The sequence below is a fragment of the Myodes glareolus genome, chromosome 5 (assembly GCF_982192425.1).
Source record: "Myodes glareolus chromosome 5, mMyoGla1.1, whole genome shotgun sequence".
In the NCBI taxonomy this organism is placed as follows: Eukaryota; Metazoa; Chordata; class Mammalia; order Rodentia; family Cricetidae; genus Myodes; species Myodes glareolus.
In genome coordinates, this window is record NC_142030.1 from 58,704,053 (window position 1) to 58,722,309 (window position 18,257).

The 18,257-nt window shown below is 45.0% G+C and overlaps 1 protein-coding gene across 4 annotated transcripts in view; it reads right to left on the reverse strand.

Annotated features, from left to right (window-relative positions):
• The window catches only part of Adcy10 (adenylate cyclase 10), an 83,886-nt gene that overhangs the window by 1,107 nt on the left and 64,522 nt on the right, over positions 1 to 18,257 (reverse strand). For all 4 annotated transcript variants that reach the window (XM_048421340.3, XM_048421341.3, XM_048421339.3 and 1 more), the window contains 10 exons: positions 17,547 to 17,654; positions 16,896 to 17,071; positions 14,684 to 14,837; positions 12,548 to 12,752; positions 12,373 to 12,469; positions 10,318 to 10,433; positions 7,746 to 7,863; positions 4,710 to 4,905; positions 2,668 to 2,856; positions 17 to 204 (listed from right to left, as the gene is read on the reverse strand). In XM_048421340.3, the coding sequence (XP_048277297.3) occupies positions 43 to 204; positions 2,668 to 2,856; positions 4,710 to 4,905; positions 7,746 to 7,863; positions 10,318 to 10,433; positions 12,373 to 12,469; positions 12,548 to 12,752; positions 14,684 to 14,837; positions 16,896 to 17,071; positions 17,547 to 17,654 (1,521 nt within the window). In that variant the 3' untranslated portion in view covers positions 17 to 42. The remainder of the gene's footprint in view (positions 1 to 16; positions 205 to 2,667; positions 2,857 to 4,709; positions 4,906 to 7,745; positions 7,864 to 10,317; positions 10,434 to 12,372; positions 12,470 to 12,547; positions 12,753 to 14,683; positions 14,838 to 16,895; positions 17,072 to 17,546; positions 17,655 to 18,257) is intronic.

Consider the following 18,257-nt stretch of genomic DNA (forward strand, 5'->3'; position numbering starts at 1 on the left):
AAAAAATGGTTCTTACTGCAGTCTTTTCTCGCTCATGAATTATTAGAAAGGATTGTCCAGGATATTAACTCTCATCAGGAATTTGTTCTTTTGAACATCCTGAAGGGCTACATTGCCCGAGGCGATTTTATCCCATGATGGAAGACTCAGGACCGTCTGAAGCCACTGGTCTCCCATGAACTCGGAGGCTGAGTACCACCATTCCTGAGGGGAAGGAAAGAGAACAAAGGTCTCGTCAGTGCTCTTGGCATGTGGAAGACTGGTCAGATTCCAGAAATGATCGCATGTCCTGAGCATGTTTTGTTTTGAGACAGGTCTCACTGTGCAGCCCTGACTGGGCTAACTTTGAATTTAGGCTGACTCTCCTGCCTCTGTGACTGACGAGCTAGAATTATAGCTTGTACTGCCACACACAGCTCTGGCTCCTTTGAGTTTTTAAAAACAAGGGAATCCACAGGCAAGCATGATCTCTTTATTTTTCGTTCTTTTTGTTGTTGTTGTTGGTTTTGTTTTGTTTTGCTTTTTGTTTGTTTGTTTGTTTGTAGACCGGGTTTCTCTGTGTAACAGCCCTGGCTGTCCTGGAACTCACTCTAAACCAGACTGGCTTCAAACTCAGAGATCTGCCTGCCTCAGTGTCCTGAGTGCTGAGATTAAAGGTGTGTGCCGCCACTACTTGGCTGATTCTTTCTTCTTCTTCTTCCTCCTCCTCCTCCTCCTCCTCCTCCTCCTTCTCCTCCTCCTCCTCCTCTTCTTCTTCTTCTTCTTCTTCTTCTTTTTCCTCTTCCTCTTCCTCTTCCTCTTCCTCCTCCTCCTCCTCCTCCTTCCTCCCTCTCTCTCTCTCTCTCTCTCTCTCTCTCTCTCTCTCTCTCTGAGATGATTCCATGCTTGTGGCTGAGGATGATTTTGAGCTCCTCATCCTTCTGACTCCGCTTCCCAAGTATTGGGATTACAGGCCTGCATTAACATGCACAACTGACAAAAATGATTTTTGTTGTCCAAATTAACAGGACTTGGATGCATCTTCAAATAAGTACCCATAATTGCACATGTAGTCACTCATTTCACAATACCATGCTGGGTGCTGAGCCGAGTTTTATCTTTGAACATTCCTATGTGGACAATCATAAAAGCAAAGGAAAGTGGAAGGAGCCACAGAGATGGGGAGAGACCGTGCTAAGGGGGTTTGGGGGTTTGTGTGAGGGAATTTTCTGAAGAGTAAGAAGAAATGCAAAGTCCTGAGCTATGGGTACAGACCCTTTTTTAGGTAAGGTCTGTGATGATCACGGTGGCTGGAATGTGTGTCTATCCACCACAAACCACATGTTGGAGCCCAAGCCCTAAGGTGATAGTACTGAAAGCCAGGGTTTGGGGGAGATCGGGTTCTGAGGTCCTTGGGGTCTGTGTCCTTACAAAAGAGCATGGGAGAACCACTTTCCCCCTTCCATTCTTTGGACAGGCCAAAAGTAGGAAGAACAGAAAGACAGGGAAAATTAAGAGAACACCAGGAAGGAAGGAGTCGCTTGCTCTAAATCAATGGTTCACGGCTTGTGGGTTGTGACCCCTTTGGGAATTCAATGACCTTTCCACAGGGGTTGCCCGCCCCTTTCACTGGAGTCATCCAAGACCGTCAGGTATTTATGATTCATAACAAAATTATAGTTATGAAGTAGCAACAAAAATTTTATGGCTGGGGCCACCACAACACAAGGGGCTGTAGTAAAAGGGTCACAGCATTGGGAAGGGTGAGAACCACTGCTCTAGAGTCTGCTTGAAGTTAAGAATACCTGCTCAATTATCAGAATGGGTTGTGAAGCTTACCATACAGAGGCGAGCTTCCTCTCCCATGCAAGGATCTTAAATATGAATACTAAAATAGTAACAATCCATGCTAAAGCCCCCACAAGTAACTGAATATGGCTTTGCGCCTTCCCTAGCTGTGAAGCTGCAGGTTTCTGGAAACCTCAGGAAAAAAAAAAAAAGACCATAAACATAAATTACAGCTTAAAAAAAAAATCTTGTGCTATCCTTGTGACATATGTCTCCAGGAACCATCTTTGGACAATGCAGTTTCAGAGGCCACCAGAATCACACAGTAAGTGAATCGCTCCTGAAAAGCTCAAACTAAGTTGTGTGTGCTCTCCTTTTTCTAAGCACTATTAATGCCCATGCTTAAACCCGTGGTTAAACCTCCTCTTTCTGTCCCCCAGCTCTACTTCTGTTTAAGGATTTAGCCTCGGATTATTTTCAACAGCAATGTCAAGAATCCTAGCTTCAGTTGAGTGGAGGTTCTCTCTAGGGAATTCCTCAAGTGTCAGGTGGCGGAGTGGGGCTGCCTCTGACTGCTGCTCCTCCTGCCACTGATGTGGGCACAGCCAGAGGCACCATCAGTGAGGAGATCCTCCTCCTCAGATATTGAGTTCTATCACCACAGTCTTAGACTCGCCAGCCTGCAAAACTGTGGGCGGTAAACGTCTTGTAAGCCCAAGTGGGCTAAGACAATGACTTCCCATGCCGTCTAAAACCCAACCAAGAAGTGATTTCTGCTGCTTCTTCAGAAGGGTGAGCTCCCCACATACATAACACCAACACACACAGACGCCTGGTGGCTGCTGGTACGACATACATAACCCCAGCACACACAGTGGCCTGGTGGCTGCTGGTACGTACCTTGCTCATGTTCAGCCAGCATTTCTCCAACAAATTCCCTTGTGTCTCAGAAAGCTCCAGAGCTTTTTTCAGGAAGAAGTCACAACTGTGCCCATCTCCCATGAGTATGCAGACATAAGCCATCAGATGGTAGAGCCTTGGGTAGAAGACGGGGCCAATGGTATTTTGAGACACAAGGTTCTCTAAGGCCTAGAGAAGACAAATAACAAATATAACCAGGGGTGGAGATACAGATGGCTCAGATGGTGAAGTGTTTGTCAACATGAGTTCAATCCCAGAACCCACATTTAAAAAGCATGGCAAAGACTGGGTGTGGTGGCAAAAAACCTTCCCTAGGACTCGAGAGACAGAGTCAAAAGGATCTCTGTGAATTTGAGGTTAACCTGGTCTACACAGCAAATTCCAGGATGATTGGAGCTATAGGAGAGTGGGAGAGAGTAAGGAGAAAGAGAGAGAGAGAGAGAGAGAGAGAGAGAGAGAGAGAGAGAGAGAGACACCAATGCATGGTGTCACAAGCTTAAAGTCTTAGCCTATTAATGAGGCCTATCTCCATAGCTTCTCCAGTAACGACAGATCACTGGAAATACCTTATATTGTACATGTGGTTTTGCTTGACTCATGGGAATGAGTCAGTTTCCTAGGTTTGTGGGAAGAAAGGCAGTTCATAAACTATTGAAGACTCACTAATCTGACTTTTGATTTTAGACCTTGGCCTATCCTGCAGATCTGTAGTATCCCTGGGTGGACATGAAGAGATGTGGGGTACCAGCAACTGAGAAGATTGCCTTTCCTAAAATGAATCCTGAGATAAATCATTTCAAGAAATTGGAATGCCCTTAACTCAAGCTCAGATAACAGAACTTAAATAGCGCCTGTGAGATGGCCCAGTGGGCACTCGTCACCATGGAACCCGAGTTCCATAGCTGGGAGCCACACTGGTCTCCACAGGTGCACTGTAGCATGAACAAACTCTCTCTCTCTCTCTCTCTCTCTCTCTCTCTCCCCTGCCCCCCCCCCACGTCAAATGTAAAATAAAAGAACTATTGGCCAAGAGCTTGATTGCACTAAGCATCAGTTCCCACATAAAGGGCTGTCTTAAAATCTTGAACTTGAGAGTTTGAGTCCAGCATGGTCTACAAGAGCTAGTTCCAGGACAGGCTTCAAAGCTACAGAGAAACCCTGTCTCGAAAAACCAAAAAAGATGAAGAAAAAAAAAAAAATCTTGAATTTGGAGGAGGGCGACCCCTATGGACAGTGGAGGAATCACATGTGAAATTCCTTAAAAACAAAACAAAATAAAACCCAGTAGTATGCAAAACAATGTAATGGTGGGAAGCCAGTCATCAATAGTCTATTTGATAGCAAATTTCAACAAATAAAAATATATGCACATACACATAAAGCAAAAACTTGAGTAGTGGTGTCATACAGTGTATAAAAACTACAGTCCCGGCCAGTGGTGATGGTGCACGCCTTTAATCCCAGCACTCGGGAGACAGAGGCAGGTAAATCCCTGTGAGTTCGAGGCCAGTCTGATCTACAAGAGCTAGTTCCAGGACAGCTAGGATTGTTACACAGGGAAACCCTGTCTCAAAAAAAAAAAAAACAAAAAAACAAAACAAAAAACAAAAAAAAACCCCAAAAAACAAAAAACAAAAAAACCTACAGTCCCTAAATAGAGCAGTTAAAAACAATTTGATTTTTATTTAAAATTTTATTACATTTATTGTGTAAGTGTGAGTGTGTGTGTGCTCACATGTGCTACAACATATGTGTGAAGGTCAAAGAATGACTTTCAGGAGTTGGTTCTCTACTTCTACTATGTGGGTCTCGTAGATCAAATCCTAGTCATCAAGCTTGGCTGTAAGAATCTTACGTGCTGAGCCATCTCTCTGGCCCTTTTCGTCTAACTTTTTTTTAGAGGGTTAAAAAACAAACTTTTAGCATGCATATGTACCAATTCTGTACCAAGCAGACCAGTCAGGAGGTGGATGGGAATGCTAGGGGAAGAATTTGTGCCAGAGGCGGGGAGTAGGCCTCACCTTGAGTAGCTCGATCCCACTGTCCTGGGCCGTCTCAGCTTGCTCTTCTATTTGCTTCTGAAGGTGGAGAACTTGGCCTTCCATGTACCTAGAGATTCCTTCATAGTAAAGGACTGTTGGGGTTCTTCGTGTCACGAGAGTTTTAGCTCTATTGGAAAATTTGTAGAAGTTGTCCCATTCCTGAAGTCTGGCATACCTGCATTGCCAGAGAAGAAATTACAATCGGTCTGGCTCTCTGGATGGGCTGGTTTCCTGAGAGATCTCTCTGGATGTCAACTTTCAGTACCTTGGCCCTCTACCTGCCTCCTGTCTGCTACAGCAGAATGGTGGGTAGGTGATGCGGATCGAGGAGAGGGTGGAATAGTGAGATTCGGGAGGAGCAGAGCCCTCAGGAGCAAATGTGGAGTGTTGGCCACCATCTGCTATGTTCCCTGGGCTCTAGGAAGTGAGGCAGATCACACACTTCAGACTGGAGGAAGAGGTGTGCAAGCCGTACTCAGGGTGGCCTGCAGGTGGGTAGGTATCACCTCGTGGATTCCCAGGTCTGGCCCAGATTTACTAAATCGCTCAGGCTCTGGGAGTGAGGGCCAGGAATTTGAGCAAACAAGGCTTCTGGTGATACTTATGGCCCCTGAGTATGAGAAGCATTGGCTTGGGACACAACTGTTACAAGAACATCCCAACTGGTTCCGAGAGCAGTGAGGAATGAGCCCAATTGCGAGATGGCAGAGCCTTGGATTACTAGTTTACACTGGTGTGCCAATTTGATAGTGAGCCTTATCTGGCAGAGGTAATGTGGGGCCCAGAATTGCTTGACCACCCTGCTGCCATGTTACTGGCAGGCAACACTGGGTTCCAGGAAAAGCCATAAGCGGACACCACCCAGGGAGGGCCAGTACCTGACATTCCAACCATTAGATAAGATAAGATCACCAGATCCTGATCCCAGCACAAACCTATTTGCCTTTTGCCAAGATACCCCTAGACCAATGTCTACCAATCAGGATCATGAATCCTGAAAATCCCCTCATCCCCAACCTCTGTTATGATAAAAACCCTATTCTGCCTGGGCTGGGCACTTGGCTCTCAACTGCTGCATCCGACGGATGGAGAGTCCAGGCTTGAACTTGAATAAACGCTCTTTGCTTTTGCATATGGATTCGGTCTCCATGGTGATCTTTCGGGGTCCCCACAATCTGGGCATAACAGATAATTTTCTGAATGTTAAGTTCTCCTATGTAATTTAATTTTGTGTTTAAAGCATGGTCTCATGTAGCCTAGGCTAGTCTTCAACTCCTTCTGAACTCTCGATCCTTCTGCCTCTGCCTCCCAAGTAATGGGAACATAGGAGTGAACCACTATGCTCAGTTTCAAATTTTTTTTTTTAATCAAAAGTCATTTGACTTCAGTTTGGAGTTGCTCTAATTTCATGACAAAATTTTGATGAGTCGCACTAGACAACCTGGCTGTGTGTAATGTGAGATAGAAAAGAGAATGGGGGGTCTGTAATGGTCTGTCCTGTCCCTGAAAGACTCAAGCCCTGCCCACCCACCCCTACCCCAGAGGCAGGCAGATGTTCCTTCCGCTTCCAGTCTGAGATCTTTCTTTCTGTCTCTCTCCCAAAGAGGCAACTTCTGCCTCTCTCTCCTTTCCTCCACCTCTCCCCTCCCCCTCTCTGTTTCTCTCTCTCTCTCTCTCTCTCTCTCTCTCTCTTTCTCTCTCTCTCTCTCTTCTTCCCCCTTCTCTCCTTCCCTTCCATAACCCACTAAATAAACATCCAAGTTCACTCTGCATGGAGTGCCTATCCATCTTGGTCTCTCAGCCACCATGAGGCTCCCTGCCTGGGACTGGCTGCCTTTGTGGCCTGCCGTGGTCTCATGGCCCACTACCCTCTGCCGCCACTCGGGGACCTGCAGCATTTTATTTTTACCATTACAGGGTCTCAGTCTAGGAGGTAACATGGAATTTGGTTGTTTCCTGGTTTACCTTGAGGCTGTACTGTTCTTCTCATTCTGAAGCCCCAGCTTCAGGCTTATTAAGCTAACACAGTGCTTCTTGCCTGAGTGTTCTCTGTTAGAGACTCCAGCGGGGCAAAGAGCTGAGGTTATTTCCCTGTTCCTCTCGCTTATCCAATAAGGGGTGACTTGGTTAGTGATTTGGGAGTGACTGAGATAAGCCCTGCTCAGTACCTGTGCCGTCTCCATCGTAAGAACCAGTAAAGCTGACAGGGACCATGGCATTGAGTTTCTCGGCCATTGGACAGAAAGAGGCCTGCCTTGATGGGGAAACTCACGGTTTCTACAATGTTCCACTGCAGAGTAATTAGGTCGAATACTGGAACTTTAGTGTTATTCCCTGCAGATATTATATAGCCCATATCCTCCAATGTCACTACCTCAAAATAACATTTTTCCATCTGTTTAGATCTGGGCAGATGTATGTGGGCAACTGGTACTATTTCTTCCTGTGCCCGAACCATAGCACTCCTTAGAAACGGGTCTAGTTGTCCTTTAGTAGCCCCCAGTGCCAGGATGCCCCCAGCCCCACAGATGCTCAAAACTCTTCCATCAAATGGTGAAGCATTCACAAATGCCCTGCACATCTTCCTGCAGCATCGCTAGATTCCTGATAATACCGACTGCAGCCTAACCTATGGAAACAGGTGCTACACTTATTGTTCAGGGATGATGACTAGTCTCCACATGCTGGGGACAGTCCCAACTCTCCCCCATACCACATAGCTTCTCTCTTAGGCTCACGAACCCACAGACACAAAACTTCTGGCTGTGCTGAAAGCTCTATATTGCTCTGCCATCGAGACAAGACAGACAGAACCACTTTTCTGTCCTTGGCTGAAGGTTTCTAGCAGATCCCTCCCTCGAGAGGCCTTCTTTATGAATAGTCCCTGGCACCTTTAAACTGTCTCAGATGCAAACGGTCAATGTGCTTTCTTTCTTTTAAAGAATTTCACCTAACTATTCTTCGGGATTTAACTTTTTCACTTTAGAAACAAAATGGTATGTAACATATTGTTACCAGACCGCTATGCAGGAGTAAAGACCCAGGAGGAGACCACTCTGGAACTTGAGGATTCTGTTGTCTTCGTTGTGGTCTATGAATTCCAAACATTCCTCAAATGTTCTGTAAATGAAGCCTAGAGGAGAGAGAAGCAGAGTGTCTTGCAGTAGCATGGTGTGTGTGTGGGGGTGTCGTCTTTCTGGTCTTTAGTCCTCAAGAGAATTTCCCACTGCAGGGAACATAGTATCTGATCATTTTAGGATTCAAAGGGTCCTGTGGGTCTCAGCAATCACATTGCTGCATTGACCCGTGTTTGCCGAAATCCTGGCTGTATTCTGGATTCTTATGGATATGCAGCCCGATTCCATAGAAGAGACCGTGCCCAGCTATAAAAAGTCCTGGTAGTCCAGGAATCCTCAATTTTTTTTTCATCCATAGGTCCCTTACTGGTAGCAACATGCGTCTCCCCTTTGTGAATCGTGTGTGGAGAACAGATCCCGGATTGGTCCCTCTGGTTTAACGTGGGGGCCACCTACTTAATGTATTTAGATGAAAGAATTTGTTTTCCAAATCACTGTGATTGAGGGTTCCTAGAAATAAGATGTCTGCAGCGACTGACTGACTGGAGAGCTTCAGTGATACAGAGGAGTTGGGATGCTGCAGGTACATTTGATCTTGGACTATCCTTAGCATCTTAAATTGTCATTCCTTGCCCACTTTTGTCTTGGGCCCAAAAATCTGTGACTGACATACAAAAACTTTTTAGAATGTTTTTAATTTAGCAGACCACTAGCTTCTACCAACTTGGCCTTAAAGCTGAGGGTGTCTTCAGACAACGTCTGAGGCCTGTGGCTGAGATTCGTCCACTCTACTGTAATGGGTCTCTCTGTACTGTAATGGTTTCCACCTGTCTATTTGAAAAGCACCTTGATTTATGACTTTCCTTGTGATATTATTATAAGAGTGCAAGGAACTGGTTCCTTGTTAGAACATGGAATTGTGTTCCTGGGCCATCCTTGCTTGTGTTTGGCTCCAGAATAGACTCTTATCCTCTTTGAGGCGAGTACTGCATTGTGTTGACATTATCAACGGGGACTAATGCCTGTAACTGTCACACTCAACAGGCCAACCACTGTAGGCATGCAAACACTTTAACAAAGTAGCATGTTATCACCCATGATGTTCATGCTTGAGAATCACGCAACCAAGTTACAAAAATGATCTCATGAAGTTTTAAGTAAATTCACAATTCTGTGTTGGGCCATGAGCTGGTTAGTTTTTGTTGCTGTTGTTGTTTTGTTTTGTTTGACCACTTGACATAAGCTAGAGTCATCTAGGAAAGGGACCTCAATTGAGGATACACCCCCTTCAGTCTTGTAGGCACTGATGTGGGAGGGGGACCTCAATTGAGGATGCACCCCCTTCAGTCCTGTAGGCACTGATGTGGGAGGGGGACCTCAATTGAGGATACACCCCCTTCAGTCCTGTAGGCACTGATGTGGGAGGGGGACCTCAATTGAGGATACACCCCCTTCAGTCCTGTAGGCACTGATGTGGGAGGGTTTTGCCCAGCCGTTGTGGTAGGTGGTCCTGGATTGTATAAGAAAACAGGCTAAGGGGCTGGAGAGATGGCTCAGAGGTTAAGAGCATTGCCTGCTCTTCCAAAGGTCCTGAGTTCAATTCCCAGCAACCACATGGTGGCTCACAACCATCTGTAATGGGGTCTGGTGCCCTCTTCTGTCCTGCAGGCATACACACAACAGAATATTGTATATGTAATAAATAAATAAATATTTTTTAAAAAGAAAGAAAACAGGCTAAGCAAGCCTGAAGAACAAGTCAGTGAGCATCCCTACTCTGTGGCCTCTGCTTCAGTTTCTGCCTCCAGGTTGCTACCTTACCCTGAGTTCCTGCCCTAACTTCCCTTAATAATGGATTGTAACTCCAAGGTGAAATATATCCTTTCTCCCCAAGCTGCTACCGCTCATGGGCTCATGGTGTTTCATCACAGCAACAGAGACCAAACAAGGTCAGGCCACACTCATAGCTATGTAGCCTGTAGGCCATGTGTTGGGCAGGCTTGTCAACATGAAGCCTTAGGAAAATCCTGTGAATGCTGAATGCTCCTAGTAAAAGGCACATTGTAAAAACAGTTCTGGTGACTACACTCATTCAGAAATGGATCTGACAGCTCGGACCTACAAGCTTCCTTCAGATTTTATTTTGTCACTGTCTTCTCCAACCCCACCTCACCCTCAAGCACACCTCCCCACCCCCCTTCGAGACAGAGTCTCACTATGTAGCCCTGGCTGTCCTGGAACTCACCTGTAGACCCGGCTGGCCTTGAACTCTCAGAGATCTACCTGTCTTTACCTCCCGAGTGTTGTGGTTAAAGATGTGCACCACCTCACCCATGTTTAGTGCTCCCTTTCATTGCTAAATAGCTTCTTGAATCATATCACCAGGCTCTCTCCATCCCTGAACACTTACTAGGTAGCCCCAAAACCCTTAGGGCTGCTTCACCATTCCAGCTAGGGGATCCACCCCAATTTCTTTTCATTTCAAAAGCCAGAATAAATCCCATGCTTACCAGAATAAAGCATGATGTCCAGACAGACGAAATAGAAAAATGCCTTGCTGAAGATGTGCTCCTCTGTTACAGAGAGGTCCCACAGCCATCCGAGGACCTGGACCAAATGCTTGTATCTGAATGGGGTTAAAAAGCAGTGAGAGCAAAGGGTCGAGTTGGGTCCTGGCCTAGGTTAGTCTTGATCATAAGCAGAAACAAATACAACTCTTAAAACAGACTTCAGCTGTTTAATTCTAGTACTTGGGAGGCAGAGGTAGGCAAACTGAGTTCGGTGCCAGCCTGTTCTACAGAATGAGTTCTAGGACAGCCAGGGCTGTTGCACAGAGAAATCCTGTCTCGAAAAACAAAGCCAAACAAAAAATAGACTTCAAACCTTCCTTTGCTCAGAGCTAGAACCTAAGTCTCCAACTGGATCCCCCACACCAAATTGTTCTTTTAGGGCTCTTCCATACCTGGGGAATTAGAGTCAGGCCAAACTGGCCAGGATCTTCAAGTCTTTGTTGCTGTTCTTTGGGCATGCACAATGCTTTTTTAAATTCCCTTGGACCTGACAAGGTTGGAGGCTTAATTCCCACAATAGGTGTGATTGATTGCCCTTCTGTTCCTGGCCGGAGCAACCAGTTCAGAGTTGAACAGAAAATAACTCCATTAAAAGAATTTAATGAACTTCATTAAAAGAGTTTAAAAGAGCCAGGTGTGGTGGTGCACGACTTTAATTCCGGCACTGGGGAGGCAAAGGCAGATAAATCGCTGTTGGGGAATATCATTTTCAGGTGTGTGACTTTTGTTTATGCTGCATTTGTTTAACTCTGTGAACCTGTGTTACTGTGTCTGTCTATAACACCTGATTGTCCTAATAAAGAGATGAATGGCCAATAGCAAGACAGGAACAAGGCTAGGCATTGTTGGCAGGCAGAGTATAAAATAGGAGAAATCTGAGTGGAAGAGACCAAGGAACAGTAAGAGAAAAAGAAGAGGAGGACATCAGGGGCCAGCCACCCAGCTGCTCAGCCAGCCACGGAGAAAGAAGCAAAGAAAGGTATACAGAAATATGCAGTTGTGGTGGTGGTGGCACACGCCTTTAATCCCAGCACTCGGGAGGCAGAGGCAGGCAGATCTCTGAGTTCAAGGCCAGTCTGGTCTACAAGAGCTAGTTCCAGGACAGGCTCCAAAGCTACAGAGAAACCCTGTCTCAAAAAAACAAAACAACAAAACAACAACAAAAAAGGTATACAGAAATAGAGAAAGAAAAACGTCCAGAGGCAAAAGGTAGACAGGTTAATTTAAGATGAGAAAAACTGGCAAGAAACAAGCCAAGGTAAGGCCAGGCATTCATAACTAAGAATAAGCCCGCCGTGTGTGATTTATCTGGGAGGTGGTAGGCCCCTCACAAAAAGTCAAAAGAGTAAAATATCCTACAACAGATCGCTATGAGTTTGGGGTCAGCCTGGTCTACAAAGTGAGTTCCAGGACAGCCAGGGCTACACAGAAAAACCCTGTCTCAAAAAACAAAACAAATAAAACAAACCAAAAAAAGAAAAAAAAACTTAACAGTGTGTGTGGGAGGAAGTGATGTAATATTATAGGTGAAAGATGACAGTTATCTTGCCATAAACTGTGCTTCCTTTCCTGTGCTATGATCAGGGTGAAATGAGCCAGAACTCCCAAACAGCTGCCTGTCCCGTCAGCTTTGTCATCCAGATACCCTAGAGTCATTGGCGAGAAAAGTGCACTGACCTGTGGGCGTGTCTGTGGGGGATTGTCCTGATTATTAATTGATGCTGGAGGGCCCAGCCTACGGGGGAGATACCATTTCTGGTTCTAAAAGCTAGCTAATCTTGGACTGGAGAGGGAAAAACAGCAAGCCAGTCATGGTTTCTGCTCAGGTTCCTGCCTCAGCTCCTGCCCTGAACTTCCTCAGTGAAGGACTGTGACCTGGATGTGTAAGCTAGAATAGCCGCCACTACAACCCCCTCTGCTTTGGAGTAGTGCCCTGTCACAGAAACAGAAAGGAAAGGAGAATCCTAACTTTGGAAAATGCTTTAGGAAAAGTACCTGCTTTTCAAGAAGAGAGATTTAATCAGTCTGCAGAGAACCATATGGTGCTTGTTGGGATTCCGGAGAAGAGACCACATCTTATGGGCTCGGGAGCCTGGGAAGAAAGCAGTCGTGGTGTGTTTGAGGTTATTGCATGTAGCTTTATGCCCTTTCTTACCTAGCTAGCATTTACCTAACTCAATGGCCAAGTCCAGATGCCCCGTTAAGAACTTGATATGGCCCAGTGTGTCAGCCACATAAGCCATGATCTCGATGCCCTCATCTTTCATGGGGAGGTTCAAGAGCTGCTCCATGACCAGGAATTCATATCTGAACCACACGCCCTGGTATCCAGTCAAATGGTGGTACAGTGAATAGTCCAGAAAAGCCTTGATGATCTAGAAGGGCAGTAACAGAGAGAGAAGGCGGGAGACTGAGGAAGAATCCCGAGGCGAAAGCCTCAGTGCTGCCAGGAAACTCTGTTCATTAAACTTGGACAGAAGCTCATGGGGCCAGTGTCATGGACTTAGGTGCAGAAGTCAAATTAGACGTCTGCCACCTACTTCCTGGGCCTTGCAGAATAAGCCTCATGGTCTTGCTTGTAAACATTCGTTAAATGAAATATGAACATTTTAATTCATATGAAAAATGAAAACAATAGTTTACCTGTCTGGATAAATGGCTGCACAGCACGAAACAGAGTAGGTGCAATCAGGCCTACACAGTAGGTAGTCATGTTAAGGCAGAGGGAGCATTTGAGGGAAGAATTATCCCTTCTTATGCATTGCTTTTGTAATGCATAAGAAATGTTGTAATGGTTTGGTTAGTTTGATAAAGGAAGGACTAATTTAAAACTTAATTGGAGACTTGAGAAGTTGCTTGCTCTTTAATCAAATCTTTAAAATGAGAACGTTGCCTCAGAATATAAATGCTTAGAGAAAGCCAAGGATAAAAGAATTCCTTCTGAAGATTCAGTTCACACACACACACACACACACACACACACACGTGCATGCACACACACGTATATACATGCTCTCATATGTACATACATAATACAAAATTTATTTTATAAACTGCTTTGAAAAAATACAGGAGACTAGGTTAATAATAGATTATCTAATAGTCCAAATATTATATGTTTGGGTGTGATTGTACAGGGGAGGGTTTTTAGGGCTTTTCTTCAGGAGGACGTTTCTTCCCGAAAGTTTTCAAATTCTGTCAAAGGCAAGTCTCTAGGTACTTGTTAAATCACAAAGTTGTTCTTTGCAAATTCCAGATTCCTGGTGTGAACATGCAAACTGCTGCCACAAAGGAGGCATGGCCACACATGGTGGTGGGCAAATGAACAATCTACAGCAGCAACAGTCTGCTCCTTGTGTGTGGACCAAGAGAACAGAGTCCAACTGTTTCAGATTGTGGGGAAGATATAAAACACAAAGTTGTGTGGCTTGCTGGTGGTCCCACCGAGGATGGGTGGGGTCTGGAAACCACTCTCTGGGTTCTCATCTGGTCCTTCTGTTATCTGAAACTGTCCGTGGCTTGATTCCGTCTTTTGAAAGAGAGCCATCCTTTTATGTTTAGCTTCTTCAGCAGTGTACTACTGAGTTTTCCAGAAGCATCACAAACCTCAGTGGGAATGAGATTAACATCTAATAATCCAAGCAGGCCTAGTGGCACACACCTGTAATCCAGGTACTCAAGATGCTGCAAACTGGGAGGCAGCCTGGGCTACAGAGGGAGGCCTGTCTCAAAGAAACATAAATCTTCCTCAAGCAAAAGAAGACATACAAGCCATGCATGGTGATGCATGCCTTTAATCCCAACACTTGGGAGGCAGAGGTAGGTGGACCTCTGTGAGTTCAATGCCAGCCGGGTCTACGGAGCTAGTTCCAGGACAGCCAGGGCTATACAAAGAAACCCTGTCTCAAACAAACAAACAAAATAAGACAAAAAATACAGTGGAGCTATAAAGCAAAAGATATTATTAATATATATATTAATATTATTAAGATATTTACAAAAACTTAATACAATGCCCCACTTCTCACTGTATTTTGCTGCTGTAATTACGAATTTTAAGTTTTTCCCACTTTGTGTCCTATAATATCAACTCCAACCCGCAAAAGAAAAAGCTGTTTGACTCTTTATTGATTTCTGACCATGGAGTCATCTGGGGCCAAAGTGTTTGTTAACTGCTGTCAAAACCACCCGGCCAGAGAGGCTTCCACTATGACCGCGTGATTTCCAGTTCCCCACTGGCTTTGGCTAGGAGGTTTGTGGTTTTCTAAATGAGATTCAGCAGTTTCAAGGGCAGCTACCAACGTACCTGGAAATCATTTTGGGTTTCCAGTGAGGCGTTCACTTGCATCATCACTGCCAGCCGGCCATAGTACTTGTAGTGGAAAAAGAAATTCAAGCTATAGATCTTCCATAGCAAGGAGAAGCAGGCAGCCTGCAGGTAAAGAAGTGCCAGCTTCTTCCTGTCACGGAATGGCAGATGGACAGAGAAGGCCTCATCACCATGGGGCTCGTGCGATCGGGCTCCCTGTGCCCTCCTGCTCATCCTCCCAGAGCCCTTACCCGAACTGGAGGCCCGACCCACGACTGACGATCACATTCACTTTTATGAAGCATTTAAGTAGGTTACATTGAATTGACGGTTAGATTTGAATGTCACCTTCTGTGTGAAATGGGGTCAAGTCATCCCCTCCTTTCCTAGAGACTCGAGTGGGATGAATGGCACCCGTGTACCTTTAACCAGCTCTGCTTAGTTACTGATGCCTGACAAGGGCAGGTGTTTTTATCTAAACTGTTATGGGGAGGAGCACTTGTTGCCGAGCACCCAGGTTCGATTCCTAGCACCGTGTGATGGCTTACAACCTTAAATACAGTTGCGGTGGATCTGACACCGTCATCTGACCCTAGTGGGCACACAGACATACGTGTAGGAGAAACATTCACACAGATAAAAGGAAATATTTTTTTTTTAAAAAAAAAGCGCCATGTCATCACAAAATAGATATCATGGTCTCTATTTTATAAGGAAGAAAATGTGCTTCATAAAAGTGAAGCAGGTTGGTTCCAAGCACTCATGCGCTCTCCTGCCTGTCCCCCAAATGCCAAGATTACAGACATGAGCTCCCAGCTCTACTGGTATCTTCTTCCTAAATATTCATGGTAGTTATCTACTTATTTTGTATATTTATAGCTACATGTGATATCCACACCTACATGTATGTATAAGAGCATTTCAGATCCCTCAGAACTGGAGTTACAACCATTTTTGGGATACATGGTGTAGTGGTTTGAATGAGAATGTCCCTCACAGGCTCTGGCATCCAAACTCTCAGTACCCAGTTGGTTTGAGAAGCTTAGAAGATGTGACCTTACTAGAAGGTGTATGGTGCCAGGGGCTGGTCTTGGTGCCATGTTCAGTTCACTCTCTGTTTCCCACTTATGGTTCACAATGTGAGCTCTTAGCTGTTCCTCCCACCATGCCTCATGCTTGCTGCCATGCTCCTCAATACATGGCTTAATTTTTGTGTACTGAGATCCAGACTCTAGTCTTTGTGGTTATTCAGTAAGCATCTTTAATGGCTGAGACATCTTCAGCCTTTCAATCATTTTTTATTTGTTGTTCATTTGTAGACCAAATCTTAAATTAATGACATTTTAAACTAATGACCATCCATCCCTAATGTAACTCTTATCAAATTCATAGAAGGTTGGGGAAGTTTATCCTTTAGCAGATGTCCTCAAGGCTTGCTAGTCTTCTTTGAAGTAAGAATAATAATTAGTATCTTAGTAATGCATGGAAGAGGGGGTGCTTGCTTCTTAGGTTCTAAGGAACAGGGTACTGGTTCTGATATCTGATTCTGGATCCAGAGGAGAGTCATTGTTTGAATAAGAAAGAGACTTGTTGCTCACTTTGTGTGGTAGTTTGAATTTAATTGCCCCCCTAAGCTCATCGGGAGTGGCACTATTAGGAGGTATGGCTTTGTTGGGGGAAGTGTGTCACTGTGGATGTGGGCTTTGAGGTTCCATGTATGCTCAAGCCACACCCAGTGTCTCAGTTCACTTCCTGTTGTCTGAGGGTCAAGATGTAGGACTCTTAGCTCCTTCTCCAGCACCATGTCTTCCTGCATGCCACAATGTCACACCATGATGATAATGGACTAAACCTCTGAAAATGTAAGCCACCCAATTAAATGTGTTTCCATTATAAGAGTTACCATGGTCATGGCGTCTCTTCTCAGCAATAGAAACCTTAACAAAGGCCACTTTGTGAAGGATCCCATATTTTATCACCAGAAACTCTTGGACAAAAGCTGTTTGTGAAGTGCTCTAGGCACCCTGGCCTTGGCCATCAAACCCTCATCCTATCTGCCTCCACAACATCCTACAAGTGACCAAACCAAACAGGAGTGTTCAAGCTACTGGAGCACCACGCCGTGAGAAGAGACTGATGCTGTGTGGAAGCTCTTCTTATCTGGGGAACGGAAATGAGACCCTCCACTTTCCCCAGCTCCTTCCCTTACCCTGGTAGCGAGCCCTCCTGGGGATGCTGGTTCATCAAGTGGGAAAATTTGTTCTTTTCCACGTGTGTTTGGAAAAGCAGGGTGATTAAGTTGGACGGAAACACATGGTTGAGAAATTTCAGTGCCTTTCGCAGCATTTTCTTGGCGAGTACCATCTGCCCCATATTAAAACAAACCTAAGGGGAGATGAGGAGGGAGGGAGGAAAAGCATTCTGTGTTAGACTGTAGTCAGTGTGCTCTAGACTCGGTCAGTGTGTTCCAACAATAAATGCGGAGGAATACGTGTCTAAAAAGCTTAACCATGACCCAGAATCAGAATCTTTCTGTGCTTTGACATAATATTAAAAATAAGTGTTTATTGGCCTGCACAAGCAAGGCTGCAGAGCAGGGTTTGGCATTGAGCTGTGTATCATATAAGGGAATATTTAGTCATTCCTGTGCACTGTTACAAAGACATTTCATAACGATGTCAGCCTACTTGGCAGGAAAGAGATCAAGTTATAGTGAGACAGTATTGAGTCAAGAAGTTTGGGATTCTAGAGTCTTGGGCAAGCATCTGTGGCAGCGGGTGAGAGGAGAGTATAGGATACGCACAGATGACGTCTGCTCCTTCTGTGGATTGCCAGCTTTAAGCCTCCAGGGGTTTCTTACCTGGGCTTTGAGACGATAAAATGTAGCATTTTCAAAGACCTGGCTCCAAGAATCTTCATTCGTCAGAGATTTCAGCAACCGTTCTCCCTCACCCAAATACATATATGCCTGCAACCAACCAGCAAAGGGAAGAAACGTGGTGTCAGAGGGTCTATTACGTCAGTTACTACTGAAGCAAGGGAAGCTGGAGCCTCTTCAATTCCCAGGCCATTCCCATGCCTGGTCCCATTGGGTATACTGGGCCTCTAAACTAGACAGAAGCTGGGTGAGTATTTTAGCTTCATGTCTACCTCTGGCTGCTAGATTTAGCAATCACTTCTTTTTTGTTTCATTATATGCATATAATTACCTTAGTTCCAGGAGCATGTTGCCATGGAAACTTAACAATTTTCTTAGGGGAGTGTTAACTAATGTTGGTGGTCTCAAGTTTGTCTGTGTGATGGTTTAGCCAAGCTGCAGGGAAATAAAAGTGAGGGCTATAGGACCAAAATCAAATTCCCATCAACCAGGAAACCTAGAGATATTTCTGTACTCTAAAGTGCTGTTGGACAGCAAGGCACGAACCACTGGGGAGTTACTTATCAGGACTGTGTTGAAAACGAAACATTTATTCTAAGAATGAACCTAGATCATGCATGTATGTCCATTTTCCTCTCTCCTGGACAATTTCAAAAGGGCCAATATTTCATTAGTTAAGAAAGATTTGTTTTG